The sequence below is a fragment of the Coenobita brevimanus genome, chromosome 65 (genome assembly GCF_032717465.1).
Source record: "Coenobita brevimanus isolate Jiangsu-jjx chromosome 65, ASM3271746v2, whole genome shotgun sequence".
NCBI lineage: Eukaryota > Metazoa > Arthropoda > Malacostraca > Decapoda > Coenobitidae > Coenobita > Coenobita brevimanus.
Window position 1 is genome coordinate 48,047,656 of NC_137018.1, and position 15,964 is coordinate 48,063,619.

Below are 15,964 nucleotides of genomic sequence, written 5' to 3' on the forward strand. Positions count from 1 at the left end.
TGTCTGGTAGTTGCAAGAGTAAAGTATAACTGACATCCTCAGGATGAAGGGGTTAAGGGCAGACGACCAGCCTATGTTTCTGGTGGCATTACGTGATAAATAAACCTCCAGCCACCTCCTGGAGATCCAAACTATTGTACAAGGCCAAATAGAAAAGCTCTGACATAAGGGGAAGCAGAGCGCACCGGACTCATTACACTGTGGCGATGTGGTAGCTCGACGCAACTCTGTAGTGGCAGTGCAGTGGCAAGCTGTGACAGCCAAGGTTGGTCTCTATTGTTTTTTCACCTTAACTTGGCAGAGCTTTTGTCCTTTGGCAGCTGTTGTGTTATATGACCACAGTAGGTCCCTACAAAGTTTCCATAAATTTCTTCATGACCAGTGCTATATTCTTGTGTTAATCTCTTATTACAGCTCTGCATTCAAGATAGAGAGATGTCTGTTTTAAGCCAAGTTAAAGTGAAAAGAATATAATATTACAGCACCACAGGGCTTCAAAAAAAAAAAAAAAAAATACTAGGCCTCAGACACATCGTCCTATGTCTAGTTCCTGTAAACTTGGGAAAAGAATCTTAGCATCCCTAAAAATTGTCAATAACAGATGACTGAGCCAAATAAATAAACAAACATTTGGGTGTCCAAATACTCTGAGTATTCCGGGATGCATATGATTAAGTAGGAACTCTTATCTGCTTGTGAGTGTAGTGCTGGGTCTGTGTGATCATCATAGGGAGTATTAAAGGCTTTATGCATGACACAAACAGTAATGGTGAATTTCACTTTTCCAAAAAATTACCAGGTATATCACTTGTTGCAGAGAGCAAGAAAGGAATGGAGTGAAACACTGCAACTGAATCAGACTAAGAATCACATACAGGTGTTTTGGGTATGGCCATCCCTGATGACATACTGTACAGTATAGGGAACTGGCACTAGAAACAGATAGATACATACATTTAGATATGCAGATGCACTACATTTAATACTGTATGGGGAAAAAAAAAAAAATCACATGAAATGAAACTGAGACAAGTCATTATAAATCTGATGAAAAATATTTCAAGGCCTAGACAAATTAACAACTTTTGAAATTCAGTCAAACCAACCAGTTTCAGTTCATGTTCAGTAACAACAAAATGCACACTTGCAAACACTATATGTACAGTTTTCACAAGAGAGAGAGTTGAACCCCCCAATTATAAATCATTCACAAGCAGTACTACACTCTGGCTAACAAAAACTGCTCTGCTCATCTCCTTCAAAACAATAAATCTAAAACCCGCAGTTTGGTGGATATTTTGACTGGCAGTGATGGTGGTAAGTCAAGCAGGCATCGACAGGATCTACAGACAATCCTCATTATAACTCAGGGATGTGTTCCACAACATCACAAAATTGTCCATAAAACTCATACTGTAAACCAGGGGGAAGTGACATAGTAGTTTTATAGGCAGCAATGGAACTTTAACAGGTAATCTTCATGTAATTTTCTGAGGACTTAATAACCAAAAGAATGGTAATATATATATATATATAATGAGGACTCACTGTATATTAATGTACCAGTGTGTTATTAAGGCTTTAAAAAAAAAAAAAAAAAAAAAAAAAAAAAAAGCTACAGCACATCTCTCCACATGACAGTAAGAGAGGGTTAACACTGGACACCATAAGTAGTAGATCAATTCCGCCATCTTGTATCCTCTATCTGTGGGCATAAAATGGGGGACCTGACCACCACCACATTATTGTGTCCTTCCAAAATTTAATCATAAGGATTCAAGCCTGGCACAACACTAACTTTGGATACAATTATGCATATTGGTTTATAACTTGTAGCTATTATTGTTCCTTATACAGTATATACATGATTATAGTTATCTGTATATTTGTATGGGGAAAGGACTATAGACGAAGTCAAAAGGTAGAGGTCAAAGGTTTCAAACTCTCCTGTTATATGGAAGTTTACCAGAGTTTACAATGACAGAACACAGTATGAACAGGAACTAGACATAATGCACAGAAAGTTAGAATAAAAGGAAATAACGGAAAAAAAGGTGAACATTTATAAAAAGTTTGTATGGAAAAAGTTGCCAGCTACTTGTATTATGGCCAACCTTTTTTTAGGAGTTTCTGGCATAAAACTAGAGATGAATATACAGATAGAGAAGTAGAAGGATGAGATGGGAGATACAGTATAATACTATACTCATACAGTTGTGCATAGATAGACAGATTGACAGATATACAGTTGGACTGACATAAACACAGACATGAAGAGATAGAAGATACAATAGCATATTCTGCATACTGGGTGTGGTATGACTTAACATATTCTCGTTGTCACAAGAGTTTCTTCCAGCGAGTTATAGTTCTAGGGTCATATTGCTTCCTATGATATGGCTGTGAGTGCTGTGGCTTCTGTATTTCCATGCTAGTATACTGTGCTGCTATTATGCACATTATACCATTGTGCAGTTTGTTTTTATATGCTGCAAAAATAATTTCAGTCCATTCAACACAATGACACATTCTATATTTCACTCTCTGTACCACTAGATTCTTTTTCTTCTAGAAAGAACAGATTTTTTCAAAGTGAAGGAATAAGAAGCAGCCTTCTTTAACATCTTCTCTTCAAGAAGTATCCCCTAAGATTATAAAAATAATCCAGCAGTGGCAAGAATAAACTAAAGAACAGGTGCCATGGTACTGAACTGATCAGTAGTACAATAATGCCATATATATAAATATATATATATATATATATATATATATATATATATATATATATTAATATATATATATATTAATATATATATATATTAATATATATATATATATATATATATATATATATATATTAATATATATATATATTAATATATATATATATATATATATATATTAATATATATATATATTAATATATATATATATATATTAATATATATATATATATATATATATTAATATATATATATATTAATATATATATATATATATTAATATATATATATATTAATATATATATATATATATATATATATATATATATATATATATATATATATATATATATATATATATATATATATATATATATATATATATAAAATCTTAGCACAGTTATGAATACATACACATGAAAATACAGTCACTACTGTATACATATGTCTTGTCTTGCTTAGCTGGGCACATCATACAAGGTTACACATTTTCTGTATGGCCATGGTACAGCCTAAGTGGGATAAACCTTAGGTACATACACAGATCATGTGGGTCTGTCCTGGGGATGAGTCTTCCCTTCACTTCACATGTATGATTCTACATGTGTCCTTGCTGAGGAAACTGACATGGAGTGATTTGGCATCTGGAAAGCACCAATTCACAGATGCAGCCAACCTCCACAATGTGTGTTATGACACTGATGCCACATGACTTGAGTGCTTTCCCAGTGTTACCATGGGTTCCAAATAACAGTGTTGTTGTCTCCTGCAGTCTAGGCATATTTGTGTGAACCAGTGACCCGATCCCGCGTGCTCTCCCTGGCACCTCCACTGAATGACTGCTTCTTCTTGCGCCGCATCTTGTCAATATCCTTGCCGAAAACGTCACCAGACCTCAGCGCCGAGATCAGGTCATCAAAATCGTTTTCATTCTCCCCACCTGAGCTGCTGTCGCCGCCCCCTGCGCCTCCTCCCCCAGCTCCTCTTTCCCCACCTGGCCCACCCATTCCACCGGCTTGCAACCGGGATGATCGTTCTCGTGCCCGTCTCTCACGTTCAACTTCCCGGCGCTGGGGAAGTGAGGGCAGGTTATACAATTGATTTTTGTGAGTGATGAAAACAGATTAAGCTAGGATATGTATGCATGACATACACATATTCTTTACAGTGTTGTGAGTCTAGTTAGGAATTCAACTGCATTTCATTCTTATTCCTGCCTCATGGTGTACTGTTTCTATATAAGTTAACCTGTAAGAAAAATCATCCTAGGCATTAACTCACTACACTTGTAATTGCCATCCATACAAAGTCAAGATGGAAATATCCTGCATGTTACACGGCATTAAGTTACTGGATATATATATTGTACATAATATTACATACATTATCAGCTTAATTCTGAGATCACTAGAGACATTAGTCATGTACTAAATTTACTGTAAAACCAAAATATTTCAGAGCTGGCAATATTTTCAAGGGACAGCTGTACTCAATATAAAATTTGTGAGTGCATGAATGGAAAAAAAAAAAAGTTACACTATAATAAGCTACAAGTGAAAATTTTAAAAAAGTCAAATGTGTGAGACAACACAATTTAACAATAAATTATATCAAAATGTACATGCACAGTACTGTAAAAAGAACAGTACTGTAAAAAGAAAAAGGACACCAAAGCACAAAAACATGAAAACAAAAAAAAAATCCAAGAACCCAGAAAAACCAAAAAGTAAAATTGTCATGCAAAAAATTAAACAAATAAATAAATACTGTTATGCACACCAGAATAAAGCCCATGAAATGAAAGCATCCCACCACCATTCACTCTGAAATTTAACCCCCTGGATCTGGGTCATGTTTTAATTTTTTTCCTACTACCAAATGATATTTTATTCAACTCAGGAAAAGCCACTTGTGAAGGGGTTTATTAAGGCTATATCTAATATCTCCAGTTCAAAGAGTCCATCCTAAGCTGATTAAAATCATCAGTAGATAGCACAAATGAAAAAAAAAAAAAAAAAAAAATACCCAGTTTTAAAAAAAAAAAAAAAAAAAAAAAAAAAAAAAAAAAAAAGTGTACTCATCCTTCATTAACCGTTGCAAACTGATTAGTATCATCTGTACATTAATATTTTTTAATACTACTCTTGCTTCTATCAGACTACTTTATTGGACTTGATAGCAACCCTTGAAGTAAAGGAGTTAATTTAGGCTGTATTAAACCTCTCCACCTCAAAATATCTCAGACAGAATACATCCAGAAATAGCGAGAAAAAAGGAATGATATCCTCCGGTTGAAGGGATTAATACAACCCAGAGAATAGTGTTCCCTTTCAGATGCCCTCTGGTGCCCCAGTGCAACAACTGTTCTCAGTCAACTGAACAGAAATGACAAAGAAGATTATAAGAGTAAAAATACAAGCATACTGTGACTGATAAACCTCACATATAAATATAAAAATGAATAACAAAACTGGAATTGTATATTACAGTGAGCTAAAGGTTGATGGATCTGTTTTCAGTATGTTGGGTATTTTGTAGTTCCATATACAGTACCACAGAAGGTGAGTGAGGGTCATTATTCCCACTTTCTATCACCTACGACCACACCTACTGGCAGATGAGTGTATTAAAGTACTGTACAGTATGTCATTGTAACATACTGAAGTCATCTTAGATTCACTATCGTGATATGCCTCGTAAGTCATCAAGTAGTATGAAAGATCAATGAAAGGCCAAAACTGGAAATGTTATCCAGTGGAAAAATACAGTAAATTAGTTGCTGATGATACAAAGTTAGCGCTTCAATTAATCTTGATCACGTAACAGGCATCTGGAAAAAAAAAAAAAAAAGTTGTGTTGCAAGCAGCCTTGTGACTCTTGTGACATGAAGGGAAACTGTGGTTTCATTTCTCCTCTGCTTTGTGACTCCAAATATATCACAGAACTGTGATGTAAATATCTGCATTCCAGGTTAATTAGGTTGAGAGAATGAGGAAAATTACTTAATAACAACTACCACGTCCTGCTAGCCTGTAAGCTGAGGAGGAGGAAGGGTGATGAACAGATAAGCGATTATAGCAGTCATAAATATACTGTTGTTACATGTATCAGTGCTGCATAAGAACTTCATACATAAGGAGATCACACATGATATCCTCACATGCTTCCACTTTCAACTGCTTTGAAGACCAGTTATCGTACTAAACCAAGGACTGTACACCCTCCAGAAAAAGTATCGGCCCCTTCAGGTATGATGGTTTTGAAAATGAGTGAGTTCTGCAGACACGCATGAATCTATAAATCTGGTGCCTCAAAGCATATGCTACCCAGAATGTGATTTTTTTGTGTGATTTCGAGTTGTAATAATTACCAAAGATAATATTTTCACTTATAATCACAGGATGCCCTGTGTATCACTATGCTTCGTCCGTGTTTCAGAATGATACATGCCATTAGAGGGCCAATACTTTTTTGGGAGGGTGTACACAAAATTTCCCAAACTCTATCAACTCTCAACATTATAGCAAGTGCAAGATATAGAAGTGAATGATAAGCTTAGCCTACAATTTTTGATATAATATAAGCTACAGAAGCCATGCAATCTGCCTAACACCAGCAGTACTGTAGTTAGTATTGCCTATGAAGCAACAGAATGCATAAAGACTTGGGGGGGGGGGGAAATAAGTATAATTAATGGCAGGGGGGGAAAAAAAAAATTACATGAATCATTATGTTGGAAAGCAGAACATGACAGCATAAAAGACTATAGCTGGGTTGGTGAGGTTTATATCGTCTTTCTGTCCCATGCAGTTTGGAGTGACCCTACGGCCATGGTGTCAAAGGACACACTGTCATATATACATATCAAACCCTTGCTAGGTTGTAACTAATTATGGAGAATTCTAAGGCAGTCATACTGTGTTCAGTCAACATAAATTCAGGTAATCTCTGGTCCTATGCAACAAGGCTATGTCACGTGAGACCATCTGAATTATAGTGGTCAGGTCAGGTTGTCAGGTAAATGTGTCCAGGGTGGCTGACAGGTGAAACTGCAGACAATGAAAGGGACAATGAATGGTATGTTCTTTGACACTCTAAGTGTTTGCAAACTCCTTTAGTACAGTATTAGGAAAAAACTTTCATATGCTTGCAACTCCCAAGGACCTTATTCAGTTTAGGAAAGAACTTTAGTAGGAAAGAGTTTAATGGGGACTGTCTGTATAGGAGGTCTTCCCTAAACTGTATGTGAATGACTTTGTATAGTCAAGGGGTCAATGGAGAATACTTTTAATAACTTCAGTCCAAGAAGTCTTCATTAAGGTACATAAAATCATCTGCAGTTGGCCAAAATAAAAAAGACTAGCAAATACTGTAGTAGTGGTTAATAATGGAAAATAAAACATTAGAATATATTAATAATGTGATGTGTCATTTGTTTTCATGACTGCAGGTTTTTGTAACAATAAAGATGAGCTGGTCATTACCCCAACCCTAAAGTCCCATTGAGAAGATGGGATGAGGGAGGATCCACAAACAATGAAAGAGAAAGCACACAAACACAGCATGATGAAGTTTATACAAAGGATATTAAGAGAAACATCTACTTTAAAAAACTAAATAACACACACATTTAGCTTTAATTAAATTCACAACTGCTAATCAAAGAAATAGCTCATGCAAGAACAGCATTTATACTTTTAACAGAAAAAGTGTGGCAACTGAATAAGCACAAGGCAGTTGATGGTGGCGTGAGAATGATGAAGAATTTATACAGGTAGGCAAGATGTGACAGTCAAATGATAAAGGTGTTCTGCTGTGCACATGCACTTTAATAAATCAGGTGCTGACAAGGGATGCTTTCACATGGTGGCAACATTATAACCAGGCTAGTTATATCAGTATCATCACATCCTCAATTCCCTCCTATGCACCAAAAGGAGGATGGTGGATTGCAGGATGTGGGCAATTTCAACCTGCTGGCCTTAAAGTTCATATCCAGATAATCCTAGAGTCACAACAACGACATCATCAGTAAATCAAAACATTCATATTGTTACAGCTTTAATTCTTGGTTGTTCAAAATAATCGATTCCTTAAAGCTCTAAATCATCTATCATCCTGAAATCTTGTGAAGTACAGACCAAATCTTTTATATGTATTCCAATATACCAGACAGCTTATGTTCTTACAGCTCAAATTCATATATTATCTGAAAATTTGCAGTATCAACTACATCTTTGTATGTGCACTGTGATAATGTTAAAAAAAGAAAGTGGGTTAGTGAATAAGGGTGAGGTGCAAGAAAAAGTGAGAATGAAAGAGGAGAGGAGAAGTGAAAACACACGGACTGGTAAAAGTGAGGGAGGTGACAGTATGGGAAGGTAATATGATAATGAAGTGAGAGTGATGCAAGATGATGACAGCGATGGAATGTGGTGATAGTGATGGAAGGTGCGCTGCAGTGTTAGTGGACATGGCATATGGAGGAAGAGAAGGAGTAAGGGGATGGAGGGGCGGGTACCAGTGGGGTCAGCTGTCGTCAGTGCCACAGAGCAAACAGCGGGCGTTCGTGCCAGCGCCCGGGGTGTGACCGCCTCTTATACAGCTGTAACACAAACCACCAAACACCTCAGTCCAACAACACACACAACATAATAAAAAAAAAAAATCAACATAAACTAAACATATGAACACAAGCAAACACATAAACACATCAGCAGCAAACACACTTTGCATCATTACACCACTACCACTACCACAATACATAACCTGATGGCAAGCTACTTTAAAGGTTCAAGAACCATGCAGAATGTGAACAGTAAATCAGCTTTTAAAAATTCAGGTGTGGGAAGTTTCCCTTGTAAAAGGCAGCTTTCAACAAATTATCTGGGAAGTGGAGTTGGCACATCACTATACCATTGCAAAAACAGGATTTTCCAGCTCTCACCTCTTTTTCCCCTTGATTTGCATTGTACAATACCATACATAAGGAATATAACCTATAGTATTTCTCAGCCTGTATCCCCAGGGATTACTATCAGATTTTTAATGTTGGTCTTCCCTGCAAATTTATAATGACTCATTACCTGTGTATGAAATCCAGTTCAGACATTTAATTACAGTTGTTGTTCCCAAGGTAACGGGTCTTGTGAATGAAGCCATCTTTGTTTTGATGGGGCACTCTATGTGCAACTGTTACCCACATGATTTATCTCAACTGGGAACATTATGACTGCAGAACTGATCACTCAAACAACTACAAATTCAACTGAAGAAATATACGTGAAAAGGACTCCAAGTTGGGCCAAAACTGTTGCACTTTACCAGTAAATATCATTCCAGTATGTGGGTACCAGACAATTCTTACATTTTAATATATCATGGCACTGCAAAAACAACAACCTCAGAAAATATGGTTTTAAAAGCATTCAGTATTGTTGGACTCTACTGGAGGTGGTGTAATGCATTCAACACACACACACACACACTTAGGCTCTGTTGTACTGTGTAAGAAACAGCCAGTTCCACTATTATGGCACCAGAGACTCGATGAATGGCTGACTGAGCTGTACATTTCATCAGTGTTTGTCATTTTGGTAATACTGTGAAGCTAACCAGACTGTAACAAATATTACAGGCCATCTAATTTTTTACAAATCAATATGGAGATTGCTGGAATATCATTAATTTGGTAGACCTGTGATACATGGTTCATTTGGATATAGTTCTACTGCACTGCTTCAGATACTTGAATATCCAATATACAGATCATTCTCAGCTCCAACTCAAAGAAAACTGATAATATTTTCAAAATACCAAGCAATGACAAAATTTAATTTAATTCTGCTCAGGGCACAAACAACTTTATTTAGATTAATAAGACCTATCAGACAGAGCCTGGATTCCGGAGGCTTGAACAGTAAATGGAAGCGTGACCCATTGGACTGGGCAAATTTGGGCTGTCTAGACGCTGCTACTCCTCACCCTGTCCTAGGGTGGGAAAGGAGGTCCGGATGATGATGATGAATAAGACCTAAGTGATAGAATTAATGAAGGCCGTATATAACCCCTTTAATCTGAAAAATCTCCCTAAAGATTAATACAAACATCTGGGGATGGCACAAATAAAGTGAAAGACATCACATCATCAAAAGGCTACCAGTAACTCTTTTTCAGGTAACCATCCAGAAAGGAGACTGGTTTGGAGATTGGTTTGGTGAATCTAGAACCAAAATAAAGGAACTGTCATCATTTGCACAGCAGAGCCAACACACTGACACAGCAACTGACAAACACAGTAACACAACACTGAGCCAGGCAACACTCAGGGCAACACAAAGGTTAATGACAAGCTGCAAATGAAAAAAAAAAATAGCACTGATAATGTTAAAAGTTTAAATGTTGGCTACATGAGTGATTCTAAATGCTGCAAAAAATGACTATCAGGCAAATAACATTCAGTATTACATTATGCAACATAACTAAAACATTCTAATCAACTGAAACTAAAATGCTGCAATAAAAATACAATAATTATTAATTAGATAATAAAAAACTTGGCAGCAACATCATGCACATCATATAAAACTACTGACACTTCTAAAGGAATCCAGTATTTTTAATTTCTAACTACTCAACAGGGAAGAAAATTAAGCATAATAACACAAAAAAAAGAGTTACAGTACTAAGGAAGTTCTGCTATGAGCAGTATTAACTCACAAATTATGATGATGTATTTTTGAAATGAAAATCAAGTGGGGTTGGTGGAGGATTAGTGCCCCTCCCTGTAAAACAATTAACTCTAAGCCCTTGACCACCCCATTTGGGATACATGGCGTTTGGCAATGAATGAATGAAAAATTTTTACATTATATTCTTCATACCAACAGACATTTTTATTCAATTTAGGAAAGCTGTCTCATTCTTAAAAGAATTAAGAATGGCTATTTCTTATTCCTCTAATCTGAAATGCCTCTCATAAGCTATAAAAAATCATCAAGAGGTAGCTTGAATAAAGTAAAAAAAAAAATGTCATCAGAATGAAGGCATTAATGGAGAACTAAAGATATCCAAATGAAGGTCAGTGACTTTCAGTACTAAAAACTTTTTACAGATCTCTATATAACAAGCAAGAAATCCAAAGAGCTCAAAGACAGTTACAAAAAGCTGGCTACATTATTCGCTATCTTGTCTAAGTCTTCTAAAATACTATCCAACTATTCTAGTGACCCCTGTTCCACAAACTAACAATGTTAACAGAACAAAACTATGTAAGCAAACAGCACAACAAAATTTTCTATTCAATACAGTATCTATCTATCTATCTATATAATGACTTGAAGTACATGAGAGAGGGAGGGGGACTGGAGGATTCTGCTGGTGAAAGAAAACCAAGTAACAGTTGGAAAACTAGAATGTAAGTAAAAGCACGCAAAAAAAGAAAAAATACAGAATAAGCAAATGATAAATCAACACACATACACACACACACACAAGCTAAGCCAGAGGACAAAATGACTGAAAACAGGATGAACAAACAGAAATAATAAAGAGGTGTAGACAAGATAAGGAATGTAAAAATATAGAAAAGAACTGCAAGCGCAAGTCTTACGCGCAGCAAAATCTAACAATGATAGAAAAAGTAAGAACCTTTACCTATATATAAATATTTTGTATACCAACCTTCCCTTAATGTTCCTCATGGTTAAAGAAATTCCATATGTAATAGAAAAATTCACAGTTACCAAAATATTTCATGCTGCACCAACAAAACATAAAAGCTGTGATAGTTGAGAGAAGAGGCAAAAAAACATGAATGATTTGAAAAGCAAAAACATCCAAATGTTAAACTGCTGACTGTACAAAATAGCCAGGAAATCACCAAACGTCAATGAAACAGATAATAAGTAAAGAATGAGAAATCAATGAGAGAGTATTCATGCTTCCAAATAAGTTCATGCTCTCTATTTGTTAATTTCCATCACCATATTCTTCTTGTACTCCCCAGTTCAACTTCAATATCAGCCAAAATACCTCTCCCAATTAATCTCAACAAGAGACATGAGGATTCTAATCTTTTCAACATTTTCTGCCACAAATTCTTTTCCTTATTCCCTCTTGTCTTTACAATGTTCCCTTCAGACCCTAATGCCTCCAGATTCCATGGAGAAAACTCATTATCATCATCGATCTGATTTTTTTTTTTCCCACCTAAGGATGGACTGAGGTGGGTTACAGAAACATGTGCCACTAGTACAGTAAATTAAAAAAAAGTTCCCATACAGAAACTCGCAAACATGGTCATCCTGATCTTTTCTTTTCAACTAAGGATGAGGTGTGGCAAGATAGAGAAATCTGTATGACTGGTAAACTGAAAACAGTTCCAGCACTGAGATACCACCACCTACCTCAGCCTCCTTCTTCTTCCTCTCCTCTTCCTCCTCCTTCCTCCGCATGTTCTCCAGGTCCCTCTTAGCATCCCTGAAGGTATCAATGAAGGAGTCAAAGGTGCCAAAGAAGTCCTCTGGCTGTGTGGTCTTAGGGTCTTCACCGAACAGCTTGCAAACGCCCTCAAACTGTGGAAAAACCAGTTTCAAAACTATACACAATACTGAACTGTGTGCATAGTGTTATGGCATTCAAACTGTCACTCTATACACAATACTGAACTGTGTGCATAGTGTTATGGCATTCAAACTGTCACTCTGCCACTCTAGATTCAGCCTCAACCTCCTCGTCCTCCCACTCCACTTTCTGATCAAAGATTAACTGATGCCATTACCTGAGACTTCATAAGGGTAAACTGAGCCTCTAGATTGGTGAATTTGTCACGTGCCAGTGCTGAAAATTCATTCATAGCAAGCCTGAAGCGGTCCCCAGGGGGTGGGGAGCCCTGATTGCGGTGCCATGCCACTTCACGCTCAATGAATGCCAGGCCCTCACGGAGGCCACACATCTCCTTCTCCAGTTCAGTGATGCTGTGGAGGAAAATATCATGCAAAACAACCAGGAAAAAGAACAATGTATAAAAAATTTTCATCAGATGCAGTATATCTAAATAGTTTTCATTAATTTACTGTACTCAAACCATATTAAATGGACTGTGCTCTAATTACAATAAAAAAATTTTAAGGCAGCTTCATTTCCAGTATTTCTAATATTTACCATTATACGTACTTTATAGAAATAAATAATAACAGAAAAAAGTTTTGAACTGGACCTCTTTACACTAAGGCATAGAAGTTCTCAGTGTATTTCCAAAAAATAATTACAACTGTCACGTACCTGGTTCTGATAAACCCTTCAAGGAATCAGATCTTTTGTATTTTATTTTTAATACTAGCAAACAATTTAAACAGCTTAGGAAAGGCCTTGTGTAATGAGAAGACTATACAGTCCCCATTAATCCCTTCTGTAAGAAGATATCTTTTACACTATATTTTGCCTTTACCAGATTATTTAATTCCATGTATGAGAGATACCTTGTATAGAAATTAAACTGTCCTATCTATGAATGCCACAAACCTAAGCTGTCCTGTCTTTCACCTCCACAAATTTGAACTGTCCCACCCTTCATCATTTCCACAAACTTGAACTATCAGATTCTCATTTTTACAAATTAAAATTCTCTCATCTTTGAATTAAACAAACTTAAACAATCTCACAGTGATGAGGGCATAAAGCTGGTGATGCATGTGCCAACATCTTACACTATTCAGAAGAACAAAATAACCAAACTTTCTCTCTCTCTCTCTCTCTCTCTCTCCTCTGGATTCCATAGACTTAAATAATCCCTTATGTAACCAGACCTCATCAATTCTGACCTGATTTCCAGAAACTTTAACCATCCCACATAAAACCAAATTTCATTGCCTATTACTTGACTTTTGCAGCTTCCTTCAAGCTTGGGAAGTCTTCATCAAGCCTAAGCACATCTCGCCACTGCTTCTCACAGAGACGCAGAATGTAATGAAGCAGAGTGATGGCACGGTTGCTGGACGCCTTCGTGTCCGTCAACTTGTTCAGTGATGACACACGGAACCCGTATGCTCCACCTCGTGCTCCTGCAAGATAAATGCAGTAAGAACTGGAAAAATTATTTACATCAATGTCACCCCAACCCCTAATCCTTCACCTAAGTGATGGGTGAGATAGGACAGAGAAGCATCATCAGCATCATATTCCCAGCCCCAATTCCAAACAAAGAAATGGGATAATGTAGGATCCACAAATAATGAGAGAGAATGCACAAAGGATAATAATTAAACAGCATGCCAAGTGCAACTGGCCACACAATCATTCACACATCAGCACCTTGAGAAAATATACTTAAAAAGTTATTCAAAAATTTTCATGAATCTGGAGGACATGGTGAGCACAATTAATATCCTTACAAACCTACGTATGGTTGTTCCTTACTGTACTCCTCCCTTATGCCACTCCAAGTTTCCCTCCCCAAAGTCTATCTATCTATCTATCTATAGCCCGACGCCCTAATCCCGCAAAGGGTGGCCGCAGACAAAACGCCTCCAAGTCGCTCTGTCACTCACCATTTGACTACCCTCCCCCCAACTCACCCCCACCTCCCTCATATACCTCTCAACTCCATCCCTCCATCTCATCCTTGGTCTACCTCTCCCTCTCCCTCCTCCCACCTCACCCACATACACCCTCTTAGTCAGTCTTTCATTCTCCATTCTCACCACATGTCCAAACCACCTCAGTGTATTTCTCCTAATCTTCTCAACCACATCCACATCCACCCCACAGCGTTCCTTCACTTCTTCATTCGTCAACCTGTCCCTCCACGTCACTCCACATGCTCCTCTCAAGTAACTCATTTCCACTGCTCTCACTCTTGACTTGTTCCCCTCTTGTAAGGTCCATGCCTCGCTTCCATACGTCAGGGTAGGGATCACAATACTATCATGCAGTGACTTCTTAACTTCCATACTCACCTCCCTATTTCTCATCACTGCTCTCAGTGTACCAACAACCTTCCTTCCCTGCTGTACCCTTTCACGCACTTCATCCCCCAAAGTTCCATCCTTACTCATCACACTACCCAAGTACTTGAATGCACTCACATTCTCCATATCCTCACCATCCAACCTCACTGCACACTCTGTGACTTCATTCCTCTCAAACACCATAACTTTACTTTTGTTTACATTAACTTTCAGATTCCTCCTCCTACACACTGTCCCAAATTCATTCACCAAACCTTGCAACTCCCATTCATCTTCACTCAACAGCACTGTATCACCAGCAAACAGCAACACCGGAAGCTTCCAAATCTCACCCTCATTCATTAGAGCCACCCCCACATCCACTGCCCTACCCTGCACCTCCTTTACAACCCCATCCATGTATATATTAAACAGCCATGGAGACATCACACAACCCTGTTTCAGTCCCACCTTGAGATCAAAGAACTCACTCAGCTCACCATCCATTCGCACCGTAGCCCTAGCTCCCTCGTACATACTCTTCACAGCACTCAACAATTTCCCCTCCACTCCATATATTCTTAATACCTTCCACATACCTTGCCTATCTATTCTGTCATAAGCTTTCTCCAAGTCCATGAAGGCAGCATACACTTTCCTTCCCTTCTCTAGATATTTCTCCACTAAACATCTTAGAACAAATATCTGATCTACACACCCTTTTCCCTTCCTAAATCCCCCTTGTTCTTCTCCAACTAGCTCCTCTGTCATATGCCTAACCCTATCAATGAGTATTCTACCATATATTTTACCAGTCACACTAAGTAGGCAAATACCCCTATGGTTACCACATACTTCTCTCTCTCCTTTTCCTTTGTATAAAGGAACAATTATACCTGATTTCCAGTCCTCTGGAACCCTTCCCTCTTCCCAAGCCAATCTACACAACTTCCATATCCACTCCACAACAATCTCACCTCCATACCTAAGCATTTCACCACACACTTCATCAATACCTGGGACCTTTCCCAACTTAATATTCTTCATTGCTTCCACGACCTCTGCCCTACTGATCTCTTCCTCCCTCCTCTCATCTCTTCTTCTCCCAGCCATTCCCCAACCACTTATACTCACACTGTTCTCACTCTCCACATTCAACAAATCCTCAAAGTGCTCCTTCCAAAGTACTCTTTTATTTTTCCACTGCAATCATGACCTCCCTTTTCTAATTCCCCCATTAATTTCACACACACAATCTTTTTATCAACTATTCACTTTCCACGCATTCTACTG

The 15,964-nt window shown here is 37.6% G+C and overlaps 1 protein-coding gene across 1 annotated transcript in view; it reads right to left on the reverse strand.

Moving 5' to 3' along the window:
• Positions 1 to 3,496: 3,496 nt before the first annotated feature.
• DAAM (disheveled-associated activator of morphogenesis-like protein) overlaps positions 3,497 to 15,964 on the reverse strand; it is a 58,253-nt gene continuing 45,785 nt past the window's right edge. Inside the window, exons 19-23 of the mRNA XM_080276507.1 lie at positions 13,603 to 13,786; positions 12,505 to 12,700; positions 12,131 to 12,298; positions 3,718 to 3,793; positions 3,497 to 3,684 (exon numbers count right to left, since the gene is read on the reverse strand). Of these exons, the coding sequence (XP_080132633.1) occupies positions 3,497 to 3,684; positions 3,718 to 3,793; positions 12,131 to 12,298; positions 12,505 to 12,700; positions 13,603 to 13,786 (812 nt within the window). The remainder of the gene's footprint in view (positions 3,685 to 3,717; positions 3,794 to 12,130; positions 12,299 to 12,504; positions 12,701 to 13,602; positions 13,787 to 15,964) is intronic.